The 19,128-nt window shown below is 44.8% G+C and overlaps 1 protein-coding gene across 10 annotated transcripts in view; it reads left to right on the top strand.

Annotated features, from left to right (window-relative positions):
• kiaa1109 (KIAA1109 ortholog) overlaps positions 1-19,128 on the top strand; it is a 626,997-nt gene that overhangs the window by 203,887 nt on the left and 403,982 nt on the right. For all 10 annotated transcript variants that reach the window (XM_072495716.1, XM_072495713.1, XM_072495719.1 and 7 more), the window contains exons 21-22: positions 1,241-1,471; positions 13,515-13,652. In XM_072495716.1, the coding sequence (XP_072351817.1) occupies positions 1,241-1,471; positions 13,515-13,652 (369 nt within the window). The remainder of the gene's footprint in view (positions 1-1,240; positions 1,472-13,514; positions 13,653-19,128) is intronic.

The raw sequence follows: 19,128 nt of genomic DNA, 5'->3' as shown, positions 1-19,128 counted from the left end.
GTCAGTGGGGGATGATTGGGGACTCGGTTGTGCAGTTACCTGGGTGTTAGACCAGGTTTTAATCTGTCTAATATTTTCTGGGTAACTATCAAAGTAAGTCCCACGAATCTCTCCAAAGTCTTTGACTTTAACTCAGAGTTGGAGGCATTCACGGAAGGTCCCTCACAGCACGCAAATTGGCGATTGGATGTTTAAACTTCCCAGTCAATTTTCACATATGTGCGTGCATCAGGACTTCCACAAGGTCTTCATGTGCATCTTCAGTCGTACATCCAGTCTCTACTGATCCAGACGCCTGAAGAGTTTACCCAATGAAAATAAATCTACATTCCCAGTGATGTGGCAAAGAACCACAAAGACCAGGTTTTGTTATTCCTGACTGCCCTAAAATAAAACTACAATATACGTGCCCAAAATACATTGACATATTTTTGTAAAATCGATTTCCCCTATTCTCGTTAATATGCGTGATCCCTTAAAATGAGCTGATTTTTCTCCCGGTCATGTTTGCTTGTCCTGAAATGAACAACATCTCTGCCTCAGCCACCTTCTTCCCACTCTCTGTGTGGTGGGGATGAAGATAGCACTGTCTTCCTCACAGTGTTCACCTTCACCATTTTACTCGTGCTCGTCAGGCACTTCGGAGGGCCCCGGAGTCCATGGTCCAGATCCAAGGTGGAGGGAGACCAAAACCTGAGCTGAAAGTTCTAGAGAATGAGGAACAGCCCTTTCATTGATTCAAGAAAAGGAAAATACTGTGGATGCTGAAAATCTGAAATAAAAACCAAGTGCTGGAAGTGCTCAACAGGTTTAGCAACACCTATGGAGAGAGAAACAGTAATGTTTCAAGTCCAATATGATTCAGGGTTCTGAAGAAGAATCATATTTAACTAAGTATTAACTCTGTTTCTCTTCACATTTGCTGCCAGGTTTGCTGAGTATTTCCAGCGATTTCCATTTTCTTTCATTGGTTCACCTAGGCAGTAACTTAGGCAGACAGTTGTAAGAAAAGACTTTTGCACACAGTTCCTAAATAATTCATGATGGGTGCAAATAACACTTAAAATGAATAAATTGGTAATCATTTTTTAGCAATTTAACAAGACTACACTATTTAAGACTACTTAAAACAGGATATAGTTGCTATTGAGTAGTTGCTGGAAAGTTACTCTTGGTTCAGCTGAGTGTAACTGATTGTACTTTACTGACAACAGTCTAACATGTACTGTTATTTTAAAAGGAAAATTATTTTGGTGAAGATGATATGTACACTGATTTTGAAGAAGTGGTCACAAGCCCTGTGCTGTCATTGTCAACATCGTCTAGTTCTGGATGGCCAGCGGTTGGAGTTGAAGAAAATGAAAAGAAGGAAGCCGAGAGTGGGGGCAAGCAAGTTCACCCGCTTACACTCCGCCCGTGGGACATCTCTGTTTTTATTAATTTGTACAAAGTGCATGGAAAACTTCCAGTGGTGAGTGAATTGGAGCAGAAAAGGTGTTTACTTTGTGCTTTAAAGTAAGCTGTTGTTGAATCCTCAAAATGTATCACTGTTTTTGAAACCAAATTATTAATTCCAGTGCATATTTTGTTTAAAACTGTATGTTATCAAATCTATATAATGATAATATCGATTAGAACGCATTGCATATATGTTAACATATAGACTGCTGACTTCCGGGTGCGGCTATGCAGAGCTAGGTCGCATATTCGGCAGCTCCTGCTTGGAACGGACTTTTGGGCTCTTTTACAGGGCCCCCACGGCATTTGTTTGACATTTCTCGGTGTGGGAAGAAGGCTGCAATATTCCCCCGACAGTGTCCCCCAGGAAGGGTATGTCTCTGGGTTGCCAGACACGACAGAAACAGTAAAAGATTTGGCTGCAACTGCAGGATAAACAGGGCCTCTTCCAGCATGCAGGCGGGGGAAGGGCAAGCTTAAAGCTGCAAGCTGACCTGAGGGCCTGTATCAAAGGTGAATTCTAGCAGCAGAGGGAACAACTGTGAAAAGACCTCATCAAGGCCACTGAAGGGACTTCCGGTTGCGGTGATGCCTAGCTAGCCGCACGCTTCGGCGGCTCCAGCTCTGATGGACCTTCGGGCTCTTTTAAGAGCCCCAACGGGGAATTTTTCAACGACGCAACCCGGTGTGGGGTGTGTGAGAAGGGAGTCCCCCCCAAACGAAGGAGGAAAAAACCGGCGGCGGCGGCTGCAGTGCGAGGAATCGTCGACCAAAGGGTCAGAAAGAGAGAAGTACAAGGTGGCGGCGGAGAAAGCGCAGGCGACATGGGGGCCTGAGCAGGATGAAATTGTGAGACGGTGCGTGGAGCTGCTGAAGAGGGAGGTGCTGACCCCGTTGCTACAGGCAATTGAGGGGCTCAAGGAGACATTAAAGACCCAGGAGACAGAGCTCCGCGTGGTGGAGCAGAAGGTGACAGATATTGAGGACGAGATCATGGGCCTGGCGGTTAAGACACAGACGCACGAGGCACTTCATAAAAAGTGTACTGAAAGGATCGAAGCCCTAGAAAATGGAGCGCGAAGGAAGAACCTTCGGATACTGGGTCTCCCTGAGGGTGTGGAAGGAGTGGACTGTGGAGCGTACGCAAGTACGATGCTGAGCTCACTGATGGGTGCTGAGGCCCCTACGGGCCCCTTGGAGGTGGAGTGGGCAAATCGGATTCCGGCGAGAAGACCAAAAGCGGGAGAACCACCCAGGGCGATAATCGTGCAATTTTACCGCCTTAAGGATAGAGAAGAGGTCCTGAGATGGGCTAAAAAGGTGCGGAGTAGCAGATGGGAGAATGCAGTGGTACGGGTATACCAGGATTGGAGTGCGGAGGTGGCGAGAAGGAGGGCGAGCTTCAACCGAGCCAAAGAGGTGTTGCATAAAAGGAAGGTGAAGTTCGGGATGCTGCAGCCGGCAAGACTATGGGTCACGTATCAGGAGAGACACCATTATTTCGAGAAGGCGGAGGAAGCATGGACCTTCACCAAAGAAGAGAAATTGGATCGGAACTGAGGGACTGATGCTACAGGAAATGTTATTGTTAATGTTATGGTTGAAGTTAATTGAGAAGTAAATTGGGAAGGGGGAGACATTGGGGAAATGTGGGCGCCGGTGACGGGGGAAAGACGGGACATAGTTGGAGAATGGGGAGGGGGAGGGGAAAGGGAGCTGCGCCATAAGAGGCGGGTCAGGTAAAGGGATGTTCCCGCGCCAGAAAGAATAAGGCGGGAAGACAGGCGCAAGGCGGATGGGAGTTCCCCACACGGGGGGGTCGAGGAGTGAGCAGGAGTAGCCGGGGTCAGTTGAAGTCAGCTGACTTACGGAAGTAATATGGGGGGAGCAATCATGCTAGAAAGAGACCTAGCGGGGAGGGGGGGGGGGACAACTGGGTTGCTGCTGCGGAAATCCAAAAGGAAATGGCTAAAGAGTGGGTGGGCGGGGATGGTGTGCGACGCTGGGGGAGCGAGCTGGAGCGCGGAGGCGGGATATGGGACTGGCCTAGAGAAGGTAATGGCTAGTCGACACGGGAGGGGGGCAGGTAGCCCCCTAGTGAGGCTGATCACGTGGAACGTGAGAGGCCTGAACGGACTGATAAAAAGGGCCCGAGTGCTCGCACATTTGAATGGACTAAGGGCAGACATGGTTATGCTCCAAGAGACGCACCTAAAGGTGGCGGACCAAGTTAGGCTAAGGAAAGGATGGGTGGGACAGGTGTTCCACTCAGGACTGGACGCAAACAATAGAGGGGTGGCCATTTTGGTGGGGAAACGGGTAGCATTTGAAGCAAAGAACATCGTAGCAGATAGCGGAGGTAGATATGTAATGGTGAGTGGCAGGCTGGAGGGAATGGAGGTCGTGTTGGTTAATGTGTATGCCCCAAACTGGGACGATGCGGGATTTATGAGACGGATGCTGGGGCGTATACCGGACCTGGAGGTAGGAAGCTTGATTTTAGGAGGGGACTTTAATACGGTGCTGGACCCGGGGCTAGATAGATCCAGCTCAAGGACCGGAAGAAGGCCGGCAGCGGCCAAGGTACTTAAGGGGTTTATGGACCAAATGGGGGGAGTGGATCCATGGCGATTTCTTAGACCTAGGGCTAGGGAGTTTTCCTTCTTCTCCCAAGTCCATAAAGTGTACTCCCGGATAGATTTTTTTGTTTTGGGAAGGTCGTTGATCTCTAGGGTGGAAGAAGCTGAGTACTCAGCCATAGCGGTTTCGGATCACGCCCCACATTGGGTGGACCTGGAATTAGGAGAGGAAAGGGAGCAGAGAACACTCTGGCGATTAGATGTGGGACTGATGGCGGATGAGGGAGTGTGTGCAAGAGTGCGGGGGTGTATTGAGAGATACCTGGAGGTCAATGACGACGGCGAGGTCCCTGTGGGAGTGGTATGGGAAGCACTAAAAGCGGTGGTCAGAGGAGAGCTGATCTCCATTGGGGCCCACAAAAGGAAAACAGAGGCCAAGGAAAGGGAAAGATTACTGGGGGAGATTTTAAGGGTGGATAGGGAATTTGCAGAGACCCCGGAGGAGGAATTGTACAGGGAGAGGAGACGACTCCAGACGGAATTTGACCTTCTGACCACCAGAAAGGCGGAGGTACTGTGGAGGAAGGCACAGGGGAGGAGGTATGAATATAGGGAAAAGGCTAGTCGCCTGTTGGCTCATCAATTGCGAAAGAGGGCAGCAGCGAGGGAGATAGGAGGAATTAGAGACGAAAGGGGAGACACGGTGCGAAGGGCAGGAAAGATAAATGAGGTGTTCAAGACCTTCTATTAGGAACTGTATAGGTCTCAACCCCCAGAGAGAGAGGAGGGGATGCGGCAGTTCCTGGACCAATTGAGGTTCCCGAAAGTGGAGGAGCGGGGGGTGGTAGGCCTGGGGGCACCGATTGGGGTGGACGAGGTTATTAAGGGACTGGGAAGCAGGGAAGGCCCCAGGACCAGACGGGTTCCCGGTGGAGTATTACAGAAAATATGTGGACTTGTTGGCCCCGTTGATGGTGAGGACGTTCAATGAGGCCAGCAATGGGGGGACTCTACCCCCGACGATGTCGGAGGCGACGATATCGTTAATTTTGAAGAGGGATAAAGATCCGTTGCAGTGCGGGTCCTATAGACCCATTTCATTATTGAACGTGGACGCCAAATTGTTGGCAAAGGTACTGGCATCGAGGATAGAGGACTGTGTCCCGGGGGTGGTGCACGAAGACCAGACAGGGTTCGTAAAAGGGAGACAACTGAATGTTAACGTGCGACGACTATTAGGGGTGATAATGATGCCCCCAGTGGAGGGGGAGGCAGAGATAGTGGCGGCAATGGACGCAGAGAAGGCATTTGATAGGGTGGAGTGGGAGTATTTATGGGAAGTGTTAAAGAGGTTTGGGTTTGGGAACGGGTTTATTAGCTGGGTTAGACTTCTTTATGGGGCTCCAACGGCAAGCGTAGTTACAGGTCGACATAGATCGGAGTATTTCCGACTATATAGGGGAACAAGACAGGGATGCCCGCTGTCTCCATTGTTGTTCGCGTTGGCAATTGAACCTCTGGCCATGGCGTTGAGAGACTCCAGGAAATGGAGAGGGGTGATTAGAGGGGGAGAAGAACACAGAGTCTCGTTATACGCGGATGACCTATTGTTATACGTGTCGGACCCAGCGGGGGGGATGATAGAGGTTATGCGAATTTTGAGGGGGTTCGGGGATTTCTCGGGGTATAGGCTAAACATGGGGAAGAGTGAATTATTTGTGATACATCCAGGGGACCAGAGTAGAGAGATAGAAGGCTTGCCTCTAAGGAAAGTGGAAAGAAACTTCCGATACCTGGGGATTCAGATCGCTAGGAGCTGGGGAACCTTGCAAAGACTTAATCTGACACGGTTGGTAGAACAAATGGAGGAGGACTTCAAGAGGTGGGACATGCAGCCTCTATCGCTGGCGGGCAGGGTGCAAGCAATTAAGATGATGGTCCTCCCGAGGTTCTTATTTGTATTTCAATGTCTCCCTATACTAATCACCAAGACCTTTTTTAATAAAATAGACAGGAGCATCACTAGCTTCGTGTGGGCAGGGAAAGTTCCGAGAGTAAGGAGGGGGTTCCTTCAGCGTAGTAGGGACAGAGGAGGATTGGCACTACCAAACTTGGGCGATTACTATTGGGCCGCCAATGTGGCAATGATACGTAAATGGATGATGGAGGGTGAGGGAGCGGCGTGGAAAAGACTGGAGAGAAAGTCCTGTAAAGGGACGAGTTTAGAGGCGCTGGTGACGGCGCCGCTACCGATCTCACCTAAAAAGTTTACCACAAACCCGGTGGTGGCGGCAACATTGAATATCTGGGGACAGTGGAGGCGACAGAGAGAGGTGCGGGGAGCCCTGGTGGGGTCCCCAATCAGAAACAACCATAGGTTCGCCCCAGGAAGAATGGATGGAGGATTTCAGAGCTGGTACCAGTTGGGAATTAGGAGGGTGGGAGATTTATTTATAGATGGGACTTTTGCGAGCTTGGGAGCATTGGAAGAAAAGTATAAGTTGCCCCGGGGAAATTTCTTGAGATATATGCAGGTGAGGGCGTTTACTAGACAACAGGTGAGGGAAGTTCCGTTGCTCCCGACACAGGGGATACAGGACAGGGTGCTTTCAGGGGTGTGGGTCGGAGAGGGCAAGGTGTCAGAGATTTACCGAGAGATGAGGGAAGAGGGGTAGGAGTCGGGGGCGAACTAAAAGGAAAGTGGGAAGAAGAACTAGGGGAGGAGATAGAGGAGGGTCTGTGGGCTGATGCCCTAAGCAGGGTAAATTCCTCTTCCTCATGCGCCAGGCTTAGCCTGATTCAATTTAAGGTGCTACATAGAGCACACATAACGGGAGCAAGATTGAGCAGGTTCTTTGGAGTGGAGGACAAATGTGGGAGGTGTGGCGGGAGCCCGGCAAACCACGCACATATGTTTTGGGCGTGCCCGACACTGGAAGTGTATTGGAAGGGAGTGACGGGAGTGATTTCGCGGGTGGTGAAGGCCCGGGTCAAACCAGGCTGGGGGTTAGCTCTATTTGGAGTTGTGGAAGAGCCGGGAGTGCAGGAGGCGAAAGAGGCCGACGTTGTGGCCTTTGCGTCCCTAGTAGCCCGGCGCAGGATCCTACTCATGTGGAAGGAGGCGAAACCCCCCGGACTGGAGGCCTGGGTAAATTATATGGCGGGGTTCATTAAACTGGAGCAGATAAAGTTTGCCCTGAGAGGATCGGCTCAAGGGTTCACCAGGCGGTGGCAGCCATTTCTCGACTACCTAGGGGAATGTTAGAGGGAAGACAGATGACCAACAGCAGGAACCCAGGGGGAAGGGGGGGGGGTTAGTTTAGTTTAGGTCAAAGATAAAGGGGTTTTGTTACTTGTGTATTGTTAAAAATTTCTGTATTGTTATTGTTGCGTTTGCTTTGTAAGAGGGGAAAAATTGTTGTTTGGGGAAAAAATTTCAATAAAACATATTTTTAAAAAAAACATATAGACTGCTATAATTCATGAAGTAGTAGCACACTCAGCCTGAACTGATATAAATTTCAGTAGCAATGAAGTTTAGAAACACAAATTAAACTTCAAAATGTTTGTTTTGTGAAATATATCCAGAAGTTTGCTTTCTATGTAATATATTCCACAAGTGGAATTATTGGAGTGTCAACATTCCATTTTCAGGATGGTTTACTTCCCCTGGACCAAGTAGTTACAAGAGGCAACAGATGTATAATTTTATATTCCTTCATGTGAACTGTGATTTGAGATGCATAGATGTCAAAAGTGCCATGATTTTATTTCACTGAACATTACAACAGTAGTTTGCCCAATATACATCTTGAAGCAGCCACCTACCTCTAGTCACGTTGATTTAACTGAACTGCTCAGCGTTCACTTACATGGCTTAATAGTCTAATCTGAGTCCTCTTTATTACCTTATCATGCTGTCAAATCTGCATTGTTCATCGTAGCATGTATAATATTTGGAGCAGATATTTTCTGAATAGAAATGCACCAGGCATAATACGATAAATTAAAATGCCCTACGTATAATTTTATATTGACAGCAGAACTTGGGATAATGTCAGTATATTGCATGCTAAATAGTGTAGTTGCTTAGTATCTCTTAAAACTTTTATTTCCAGTATGATCTGTAATATGTAAGAATGAAAGAAGAATCAGAAAAAATCAGCCTACCTATTTGATGGAGCCATCTCTGGAATGGTTTCACTTATATGCAAAATAAATTGACTTAAATTGATCACATCGAACCATATTTTCTACTTAACCTTTTAATACATTTAACTCAAGCTTTACACATTCACGGAGATACTAATTGAGTATGAGAGTACATTAAAAATGAAATGTTGACAAACAAACTTGGCTTGTAAAATAACACTGGTTAAATCAAAAGGTGAAAGCATTCAGTGTTCCATCAATTTTACAAGAAAATGCAGTCTGTTCCACAAACATTTAGGAATATCACAAAAGCACTGTTTTGAGTGTCAGTACAATCTAGTATTCGCTCTGACTCTCCTTGCCCCTTTTAAAAGTTGTGTTTCAAAATCTGTATTAATTATCTTCCCATTGCCACAGGAAAAGGGATAGGGATGTAAGGCAAGAATTCAGGGAGCTAGGGTGTAAACTTAGATCTAGGACAAACAGTGTTATTATCTCTGGGTTGTTACCCGTGCCACGTGATAGCGAGACGAGGAATAGGGAAAGAGAGGAGTTGAACGCATGGCTACAGGGGTGATGCAGGAGGGAGGGTTTCAGATTTCTGGATAATTGGGGCTCATTCTGGGGTCGGTGGGACCACTACAAACGGGATGGTCTACACCTCGACCAGAGTGGTACCAATATCCTGGGGGGGGATATTTGCTAATGCTCTACGGGAGGGTTTAAACTAGTTCAGCAGGGGCTTGGGAACCTGAATTGTAGCTCCAGTATACAGGAGGTTGAGAGTAGTAAGGTCATGAGTAAGGTTTTAAAGTTGCAGGAGTGTACCGGCAGGCAGGAAGGTGGTTTAAAGTGTGTCTTCAATGCCAGGAGCATCCGAAATAAGGTGGGTGAACTTGCAGCATGGGTTGGTACCTGGGACTTCGATGTTGTGGCCATTTCGGAGACATGGATAGAGCAGGGACAGGAATGGTTGTTGCAGGTGCCGGGGTTTAGATATTTCAGTGAACTCGGGGAAGGTGGTAAAAGAGGGGGAGGGGTGGCATTGTTAGTCAAGGACAGTATTACGGTGGCAGAAAGGACGTTTGATGAGGACTCATCGTTTGAGGTAGTATGGGCTGAGGTTAGAAACAGTAAAGGAGAGGTCACCCTGTTAGGGGTTTTCTATAGGCCTCCGAAAAGTTCCAGAGATGTAGAGGAACGGATGGCAAAGATGATTCTGGATAGGAGCGAAAGCAACAGGGTAGTTGTTATGGGGGACTTTAACTTTCCAAATATTGACTGGAAACGCTATAATTCGAGTACTTTAGATGGGTCCGTTTTTGTCCAATGTGTGCAGGAGGGTTTCCTGACACAGTATGTAGATCGGCCAACGAGAGGCGAGGCCGTATTGGATTTGGTACTGGGTAATGAACCAGGACAGGTGTTAGATTTGGAGGTAGGTGAGCACTTTGGTGATAGTGACCACAATTCGATTACGTTTACTTTAGTGATGGAAAGGGATAGGTATATACCGCAGGGCAAGAGTTATATCTGGGGGAAAGGCAATTATGATGCGATGAGGATAGACTTAGGATGCATCGGATGGAGAGGAAAACTGCAGGGGATGGGCACAATGGAAATGTGGAGCTTGTTCAAGGAACAGCTACTGCATGTCCTTGATAAGTATGTACCTGTCAGGCAGGGAGGAAGTGGTCGAGCAAGGGAACCGTGGTTTACTAAGGCTGTCGAAACACTTGTCAAGAGGAAGAAGGAGGCTTATGTAAAGATTAGACTTGAAGGTTCAGTTATGGCACTCGAGAGTTACAAGTTAGCTAGGAAGGACCTAAAGAGAGAGCTAAGAAGAGCCAGGATGGGACATGAGAAGTCTTTGGCAGGTAGGATCAAGGATAACCCTAAATCTTTCAATGGATATGTCATGAATAAAAGAATGACTAGGGTAAGAGTAGGGCCAGTCAAGGACAGTAGTGGGAAGTTGTGCTTGGAGTCCGAGGAGATAGGAGAGCTGCTAAATGAATATTTTTTGTCAGTATTCACACAGGAAAAAGACAATGTTGTCGAGGAGAATACTGAGATTCAGTCTACTCGACTAGAAGGGCTTGAGGTTCATAAGGAGGAGGTGTTAACAATTCTGGCAAGGGTGAAAATAGATAAGTCCCCTAGGCCGGATGAGATTTAGCCTAGGATTCTCTGGGAAGCTAGGGAGGAGATTGCTGAGCCTTTGGCTTTGATCTTTAAGTCATCTTTGTCTCCAGGAATAGTGCCAGAAGACTAGAGGATAGCAAATGTTGTCCCCTTGTTCAAGAAGGGGAGTAGAGACAACCCCGGTAACTATAGACCAGTGAGCCTTACTTCTGTTGTGGGCAAAATCTTGGAAAGGTTTATAAGAGATAGGGTGTATAATCATCTGGAAAGGAATAATTTGATTAGACATAGTCAACACGGTTTTGTGAAGGGTAGGTCGTGCCTCACAAACCTTATTGAGTTCTTTGAGAAGGTGACCGAACAGGTGGATGAGGGTAAAGCAGTTGATGTGGTATATATGGATTTCAGTAAAGCGTTTGATAAGGTTCCCCATGGTAGGCTACTGCAGAAAATACGGAGGCATGGGATTCAGGGAGATTTAGCAGTTTGGATCAGAAATTGGCTAGCTGGAAGAAGACAGAGGGTGGTGGTTGATGGGAAGTGTTCAGACTGGAGTCCAGTTACTAGTGGTGTACCACAAGGATCTGTTTTGGGGCCACTGCTGTTTGTCATTTTTATAAATGACCTGGAGGAGGGCGTAGAAGGATGGGTGAGTAAATTTGCAGATGACACTAAAGTCGGTGGAGTTGTGGACAGTGCGGAAGGATGTTACAAGTTACAGAGGGACATAGATAAGCTGCAGCGCTGGGCTGAGAGGTGGCAAATGGAGTTTAATGCAGAAAAGTGTGAGGTGATTCATTTTGGAAGGAATAACAGGAAGACAGAGTACTGGGCTAATGGTAAGATTCTTGGCAGTGTGGATGAGCAGAGAGATCTCGGTGTCCATGTACATAGATCCCTGAAAGTTGCCACTCCGGTTGAGAGGGTTGTTAAGAAGGCGTACGGTGTGTTAGCATTTATTGTTAGAGGGATTGAGTTTCGGAGCCATGAGGTCATGTTGCAGCTGTACAAAACTCTGGTGCGGCCGCATTTGGAGTATTGCATGCAATTCTGGTCGCCGCATTATAGGAAGGATGTGGAAGCATTGGAAAGGGTGCAGAGGAGATTTACCAGAATGTTGCCTGGTATGGAGGGAAGATCTTATGAGGAAAGGCTGAGGGACTTGAGGCTGTTTTCGTTAGAGAGAAGAAGGTTAAGAGGTGATTTAATTGAGGCGTACAAGATGATCAGAGGATTGGATAGGGTGGACAGTGAGAGCCTTTTTCCTCGGATGGTGATGTCTAGCACGAGGGGACATAGCTTTAAATTGAGGGGAGATAGATACAAGACAGATGTCAGAGGTAGGTTCTTTACTCAGAGAGTAGTAAGGGCGTGAAATGCCCTGCCTGCAACAGTAGTGGATTCGCCAACACTTAGGACATTCAAATGGTCATTGGATAGACATATGGACAATAAGGGAATAGTGTAGATGGGCTTTAGAGTGGTTTCACAGGTCGGCGCAACATCGAGGGCCGAAGGGCCTGTACTGCGCTGTAATGTTCTATGTTCTACGGCAGTTAATTTGGTAGAATAACCTTTCAACAATACAAACAGTAAAACCTCTTGATAGCCTTTTTTGCTTGGAGTGCCTAAACTGGTGATTAAAGTTTCATACGTAATTTGTGTTCCCTGGCAACAATCCTGGGAATCTAGGCAACCATAGGCATACCTCCATTTGTTTTGCATAAATATATGCAGTCATTGTTCACCTGAATTTTAGACACAATGCTGTGGCTTGGTTTTTATGGTCAATTTTTGCTATGTTTTCTCTTGCTTTGCCTTACCTCTTTTAGATTCTCCCATCCTATTCTTAATCAAAGATATCAGGCAGGTGACCTACCAATAGAAAGTATGAAGAAGCAGTTTGAGTTATTTGACTGCCGATTTTGCTTTCCACTTATATCGCACTACACTGACACATCATGTTATGAAACCAGGAACTGTAATGCAGATCTTGGCTGAACTATCATCCCATACCCCTCAGCAACAGGCTTGGTTTGTGAACATTTTGGGCAGTGCGGGATAGTGGTGAGAGATGAACCTGTACAATATGCTGAGGTGCTGCTGCATATTGGTGTATGCCCCAAAATGTTATCTGGCCTTGTGCCAGAGTGCTTATAATTGTTGTTCAGTTGATTCAGTGAGTTACATTGTGTCAATTATTCAAAAAATGTTTTTTGTCTCTAACACATGTAAAAGGAAATTAAACTCTATTTTATCCCCTAATTGTGGGATAATGTAACGTTTGCTCTAGTTCAACAAAAATATTATAAAGCTAGAGCATTATATCTAATCATATAGTGTGTGTGTACTTTTTCTTTTTCTTTTCATTCCGCTCACTGTTACCCAATCATATTAATTCTCTTTTGTTAAATGTGTAGGACTCTCATGTTTCCATGATTGTCAATTCCAGTTCTGCTGTGCGATATGCTTGCATAAGATGAGAAATATTGATGCTACTAGAATCTTCTTTCTTGTGGGAGTCATTCCATTTTCCTCTTGTCTTATCTTGTACCTTAGAAATAGTACGAGGACACAATAGCAATCTTCTAGAATTTTTCATTTTTTTGCTTCCATCCTCCCAGTTCTGGGAACACTCTGATCAATTGAAATGACCCAATTACCTGGAAAGATCTTAATATGTTTGTTTTTAAAAATTCATTTCGGGGATTTGGGGGTCGCTGGCTAGGCCTGCATTTATTGCCCATCCCCGTATTTCTCAGTATCCTACCACATTATGTTTTCTCACTGAGGGGATTAGAACACAGGTTTAGAAAGTCTGAACAGAATGCTGAACTGAAATAAGCATTACTTGAATTTGCAGAATTCTGTACCACCTTCCCAGGTAACAAAATTAATTCATATTGACTGTAGAGGATGGCAATTCAAGAATATATCCAATCTTACACCTACATCTCTCTGCTCGATTTATGCATATATAAACTTGTGTAAAAATCTTGGATCATATGGAAGAATCATAACAATTCTATTAATAGTTTTATAAAGCTAGATTGTGTATGTTAACTTGCTACTGTAATATTTAAAGCCCAACAAATGCTATAATAGTCCATGGTTAAGAATTTATAGTTCTGATTTATTCTATAGTTTACCTGAAAAGATCTCAAACGTGATGTGTTTCAGCATTGCAGCAGTGATGGTTCAGAGTGTCCCACAGTATTTCTGGAAAGACTTTGCTTTGAAATGAAGAAGGGATACAAAGAGACGATGTTGCAGCTTATATTGTCACCTGTTTATATTTTTGTGAGTGACAGCTATCCGGTAAGAAAACCAAAACAACTCATAACATTTGGACTAGTAATTTAATATGTTTGTGGACATCCAACATGTAAAAACCCATTAAAAAAAAATTTAAACTATTACTTTAACTATTCCTATCAAGATGAGAAAGCAAGGCTGACTGAATGTACCATATAGCTATGCATGTCGTCAGCAAGGTGGCACAGTCGTTAGCACTGTTGCTTCACAGCGTCAGGGATCTGGGTTCGATTGTGACCTGGGGTCTATCTGTGCAAACTTTGCACGTTCCCCTTGTGTTTGCATGGATTTTCATTGGGTTCTCTGGTTCCTCCCACAGTCCAAAGAGGTGCAGGTTAGGTGGTCTTGCTGAGCTAAATGTCCTTAGTTTGTGTGAGCTATGCTTGATGTGGTGTAATGACCCTCAAGCTATAAGCCCTTGGCGACAGACTGGCGACCTGTTCCAGGAATAATTAGCTACAGTAGCAGATGAACATTTGACCTATGCACCGTCAGGTTATGGAAATGTTGAAAGAAAGAGTTATGCGTGTAACTCAAGCATTTGAAAAAAAACCACAATTTTACCGTTCACAAGATTTATCAAGATATAACGTATAAAACCATCAAGGTTGAACATCTTTGGCTCTTCCGCAATACTTTGAGAGACAAATGGAATATAGACTGAAACCCTGATTCAGCAACATTTATTTAGCTCTGCATGGAAGTCTTGTAAAAGGCAGCACTTTTGTTAGCTCCTGGCAAGACAATTGATACAGAAGGCGTTGTGGTAATGGACTTGACTAACAATGTTAAGAGTCTGGCCACTGTATCCAGAAGAAATAGGTGTTCTGGCCTCACTAATTGTAGTTTAAACACTCCTCTTGGGAGCCAAGAAAGTGGTCATAGATCATAGAATCCCTACAGTGCAAAAGGAGGCCATTCAGCTCATCGAGTCTGCACCAACCCTTCAAAAGACCACCTTACCCAGGCTCAATCCCCCACCCTATTCCTGAAACCCACCCTAAGGTGCAGTTTATCACAGCCAGACCACCTAACCTGCACATCTTTGGACTGTGGGAGGAAACTTGAGCACCCGGAGGAAACCCACGCAGACATGAGAAGAAAGTGCAAACTCCAGACAGACAGTTACCCAAAGTCGGAATCAAACCCAGGTCCCTGGCGCTGTGAAACTTGCTTGCCACCGTGCCGCCCCTTGAATTTTTTCCCCATCATACGATTAATTTGTTTGCGTGAAATTTTGTTCTGTTGGGGAGCCATCACCTTTCCCTTACCAAAATTCTTTCCAAAATCTGGGATTCCCAGCTTCCTGAAACAAAGGTACACCCTTCATGTGCCTCTAGTGGTGTGAGAAGATAAAGTAAGATCCCCCACTCTGATTCTACCAGCTTTGGCAGGGTTAACACTGGAAGCTCCAAATGGACACATCAACCTCTCAGAGTTTGGATTTTGCATCTTGCATTTGATAATTTATAAAGATGAAAAAAAAACGAACAAATATCAAGGAAGTAATTATTTCTCTTGGATAAACAATGTGGCACGATGTATAAAATTTGTAATGAATTATGTTAGATCAAGCATATTACAACGGCTTCACAGGTAAATAGCAAGCTGTTTGTCAGAGCATTCTTCACTAGCCTTGCTTCAATAATTTGAGATTGCATCTATATTCAGGCCTGTGAGGTCTAAATGCTACTATTTTATATAATTACTGTAATGATTTAGAGATGAGACAAAGTTAGAAGCTTCCCTTTTTTTAGGTGCTACAAATTATATTCAAACATGTCTATCAGAACATTTTAATTAGGTTAGATTGTGTAGCAGATGTTGCCAGAAAAAAATGTTGTTCTCCTTTTGATTGGCAAGAATATTTGTCCAGTGATAAAGCATCCGTTGGATGCAAGCTTGCATCCTTTCTCAACCAGAGCTTTCATTTGTTAAATGTCAGTATTTTGCCTATTTTTATCTTGAACTGTAATGCATAATCCTATCGATGGAAAACTTTGAACTTGAAAACTACTGCTGCACATTCATTGTTCCTTTGATAGAATCTTCGAGCTTTATCTATCGCTATCATGGTACATGTTTACTGCTCTAAAAGTTCCTGATGTAATGTAATTACTCAGTATAAAACTCTAAAGTGATACCAGTTGGAGGGTTTAGTATTATACTTTTGTGGAGGACATTTAGTAATGTTAAATGGTGTGAAGTCATCCAAACTTTTTGCTGCTTGCTGTAGACAAGATTGTCTTTCTCAATCTTATTTCAATTTCTATAGCTTGGATTGTTTATAGTATAACAGAGTTTTTGTGTACTTTACACTGATCCTTATGTGCTTCATTCCATCAAAAAGCTTATTTTAGGTTTTGTGGCTGTCTTACTGATTTGGCTAGATGCTAATAAACGGGGTTATTTCTTCAGATAGTTTATTTTTGGTAGATATCTCATTTTTAAGTAGTTGAAAAAAAAAACAAATGAATACTGTACTGTAAAGTGACTGCAGCTATTTAGTAAAGCTGGTAGGTGTTTACTTGCATCAAGACTCCTGGCACTCATCTTAAGGATTTGGCAGAAAAAAAGAACCCGCCCCCTTTGAGGTTAGCATTAGATGAAAATCACTTTAACCACAATTGTCTCTATGCCAATAAGACCAAGATGAATGTACATAATCTACAGTTTGCAGATGACTGCAGTGTTATTGCTCATTCTGCACCAGATTTGCAAACCACTCTTGATATCTTCAATCCTGCATACAAGACACTCTGCTTGCTCTTGAATATTGCCAAAACAAAAATCGCATATCAACTCACACCTGGTCAGTCAAATATTGCACGCCCCGTAAATTTTGAAGAGACTCTGGAAAATGTTCCTATACCTTGGCAACCACCTCTCAAAAGGCCAGCATCGACGTGGAAATGCAACATTGGATCCGCTGCACAAGCACAGCTTCTACAAACTACAGCAGTGAATATTTGACAACAAAGACCTCCGTAAGTCAACATAAGCGGTTGATGTCACCACACTCCTGTGCTGTTGTGATACTTGGACTGTATATCAGCAACACCTAGGAACACTAGTGAAATCCCATCATCAATGCTTCGCCACAACATCTGGATTCAATGGGAACACTGTCATACAAACACTATTGCTCTTGAAGCAAGCTCCACAAGCATTCAGACAAAGCTCCTGCAAAATCCACAGTGATGGACTGAACCCTATATCCGGATGGTTGAAAAGAATCTCCACTGCCAGGTCCTGTTTCTCAACTCTTAAATGGCAAGCATTCCAAGAAAAGAAAAAGCTTCAAAGGCGCTCTGAACCTATCCTTCAAATGCAGCACCATTAACATTAGTACTGGGAGGAGCTTGGTACCAGCCACTCAATGGAAACAACTTGCCCATCAGACAAATCCTGCTTTGAGTCCAAATACCATAATAAGGGGATAGAGAAGAAAAGAAAGCAAATCCTGCATTTCCCATCCCACTACCTTGTGGGGTGTCCTGCCCCATGTGCCCAAAGACCTACAGATCGAGAAGCGGTCTGTTCAGTCATATGAAGACCCATAGCAGAAACCCGATACTCTGAGTAGACATCATCCTTGAATCAAGGTATGGCCAGCCGATGAATTGAAAAATCATAAGCTTGATTCTTTATAAAAACAAATTTATGATTTTATTGAACACTCAAGGAACTTAACACCATCCAGGACAAAGCGGCTTGCTTGATTAGCACCCCATCCACCACTTTAAACACTAATTCCCTCCACCAATGCACAGTGGCAACAGTGTGAACCATCTACAAAATGCACCACAGTAGCTCACCAAGGCTCCTTCGACAGCACATTTCAAACCCATTACCTCTACCACTTAAAAGGACAAAGGTAGCAAACGCATGGGAACATCACAACCTGCGTGTTGCCCTCCAAGTCACACACCGTTTCCTGACTTGGAGCTATATTGCTGTTCCTTCACTGTCGCTGGGTCAAAGTCCTGAAACTCCTTTCCTAACAGCATTGTTGGTCTGCCATACCGCATGGCTTGCAGCGGTTCAAGAAGGCCGCTCACTACCACCTTTTCAGGGGCAATTAGGGATTTGCAATAAATGCTGGCCTAGCCAGAGATGCACATTCTATGAAATAAATTTTTAAAATGTTATTTGCTGAAAGAAACATATCAATATCTGTAATTTAAAACCATAAAATGGCACAAGAAAATAAGCTGCCACAGTGAAGAGAATCAGTGAACTTCAGATTACGATATGAACAGAGTCCAAAGGAAAATACCAGTCTTCTCGGCAACATTGACAACATTTTTCCCTCTGTTCATATCAATTGCTATGGTTCACTGTGACACCATTGCTAATGGTATTGTTATGAAGGGAAAAAAATGGGGCAGCACGGTGGCACATTGGATAGCACTGTTGCCTCACGACACCGAGATCCCAGGTTCGATCCCGGCTCTGGGTCACTGTCCATGTGGAGTTTGCACATTCTCCCTGTGTTGCGTGGGTTTCGCCCCACAACCCAAAAATGTGCAGGCTAGGTGGATTGGCCACGCTAAATTGCCCCTTAATTGGAAAAATGAATTGGGTACTCTAAATTTATTTTTTAAAAAGAAGGGAAAAAAATTAAGATTAAAAAGTAAAGCTAGGAGTTGATTAGAGGCAGACTTCTAGAGAAATGATGAGATTTCGGTCGATTTCGGCGGGAGAATCAGCTGGTGAGTCAGTTTCAGCGGGAGCAGTGCGGAAGTGGCTGCTGGGAGGTAAGTGTGTCCTTTAAAAGCACTTGTCTTTGCAGGGGCAGGCCAGTCGATTTCGGCGGGAGAATCAGCTGGTGAGTCAGTTTCAGCGGGAGCAGTGCGGAAGTGGCTGCTGGGAGGTAAGTGTGTCCTTTAAAAGCACTTGTCTTTGCAGGGGCAGGCCAGTCGATTTCGGCGGGAGTGGAGCTGGCTGGTTAGTCAATTTCAGCAGGAGCTGAGAATTAAAAAAAAAAAAAAAAATTAGTGTTTTAGGCGGGAACAGGAAGTCGACCAGCGGACGTCTGGGAAGACCCTCACCAATAAATTCTGGTGGAGAGGAAACCCGAGACACTACACGTGTAGTGTCTCCCACCCGCCCTCCTCCTCTAACCTAATAATAAAACCCATTGGTCTGAGGTAAGTACCATATTTTATTATATTATTATTGTTTTTTATAAAAATTTTAATTTAGTTGTTAGCCAGATCTTGGTAGAAAGTTAGAGGAATGGCAGGGAAGGGAGTGCAATGTTCCTCCTGCAGGATGTTTGAGGTGAGGGATGCAGTTAGTGTCCCTGCTGATTTTACCTGCAGGAAGTGCTGCCATCTCCAGCTCCTCCAAGACCGAGTTAGGGAACTGGAGCTGGAGTTGGAAGAACTTCGGATCATTCGGGAGCAGAAGGGGTCATAGATAGCAGCTTCAGGGAATTAGTTACACCAAAGATTGGAGATAGGTGGGTAACTGT

The sequence above is a fragment of the Scyliorhinus torazame genome, chromosome 3 (assembly GCF_047496885.1).
Source record: "Scyliorhinus torazame isolate Kashiwa2021f chromosome 3, sScyTor2.1, whole genome shotgun sequence".
NCBI classification, from domain to species: Eukaryota; Metazoa; Chordata; class Chondrichthyes; order Carcharhiniformes; family Scyliorhinidae; genus Scyliorhinus; species Scyliorhinus torazame.
This window is presented reverse-complemented; position numbering and strand designations above follow the sequence as displayed.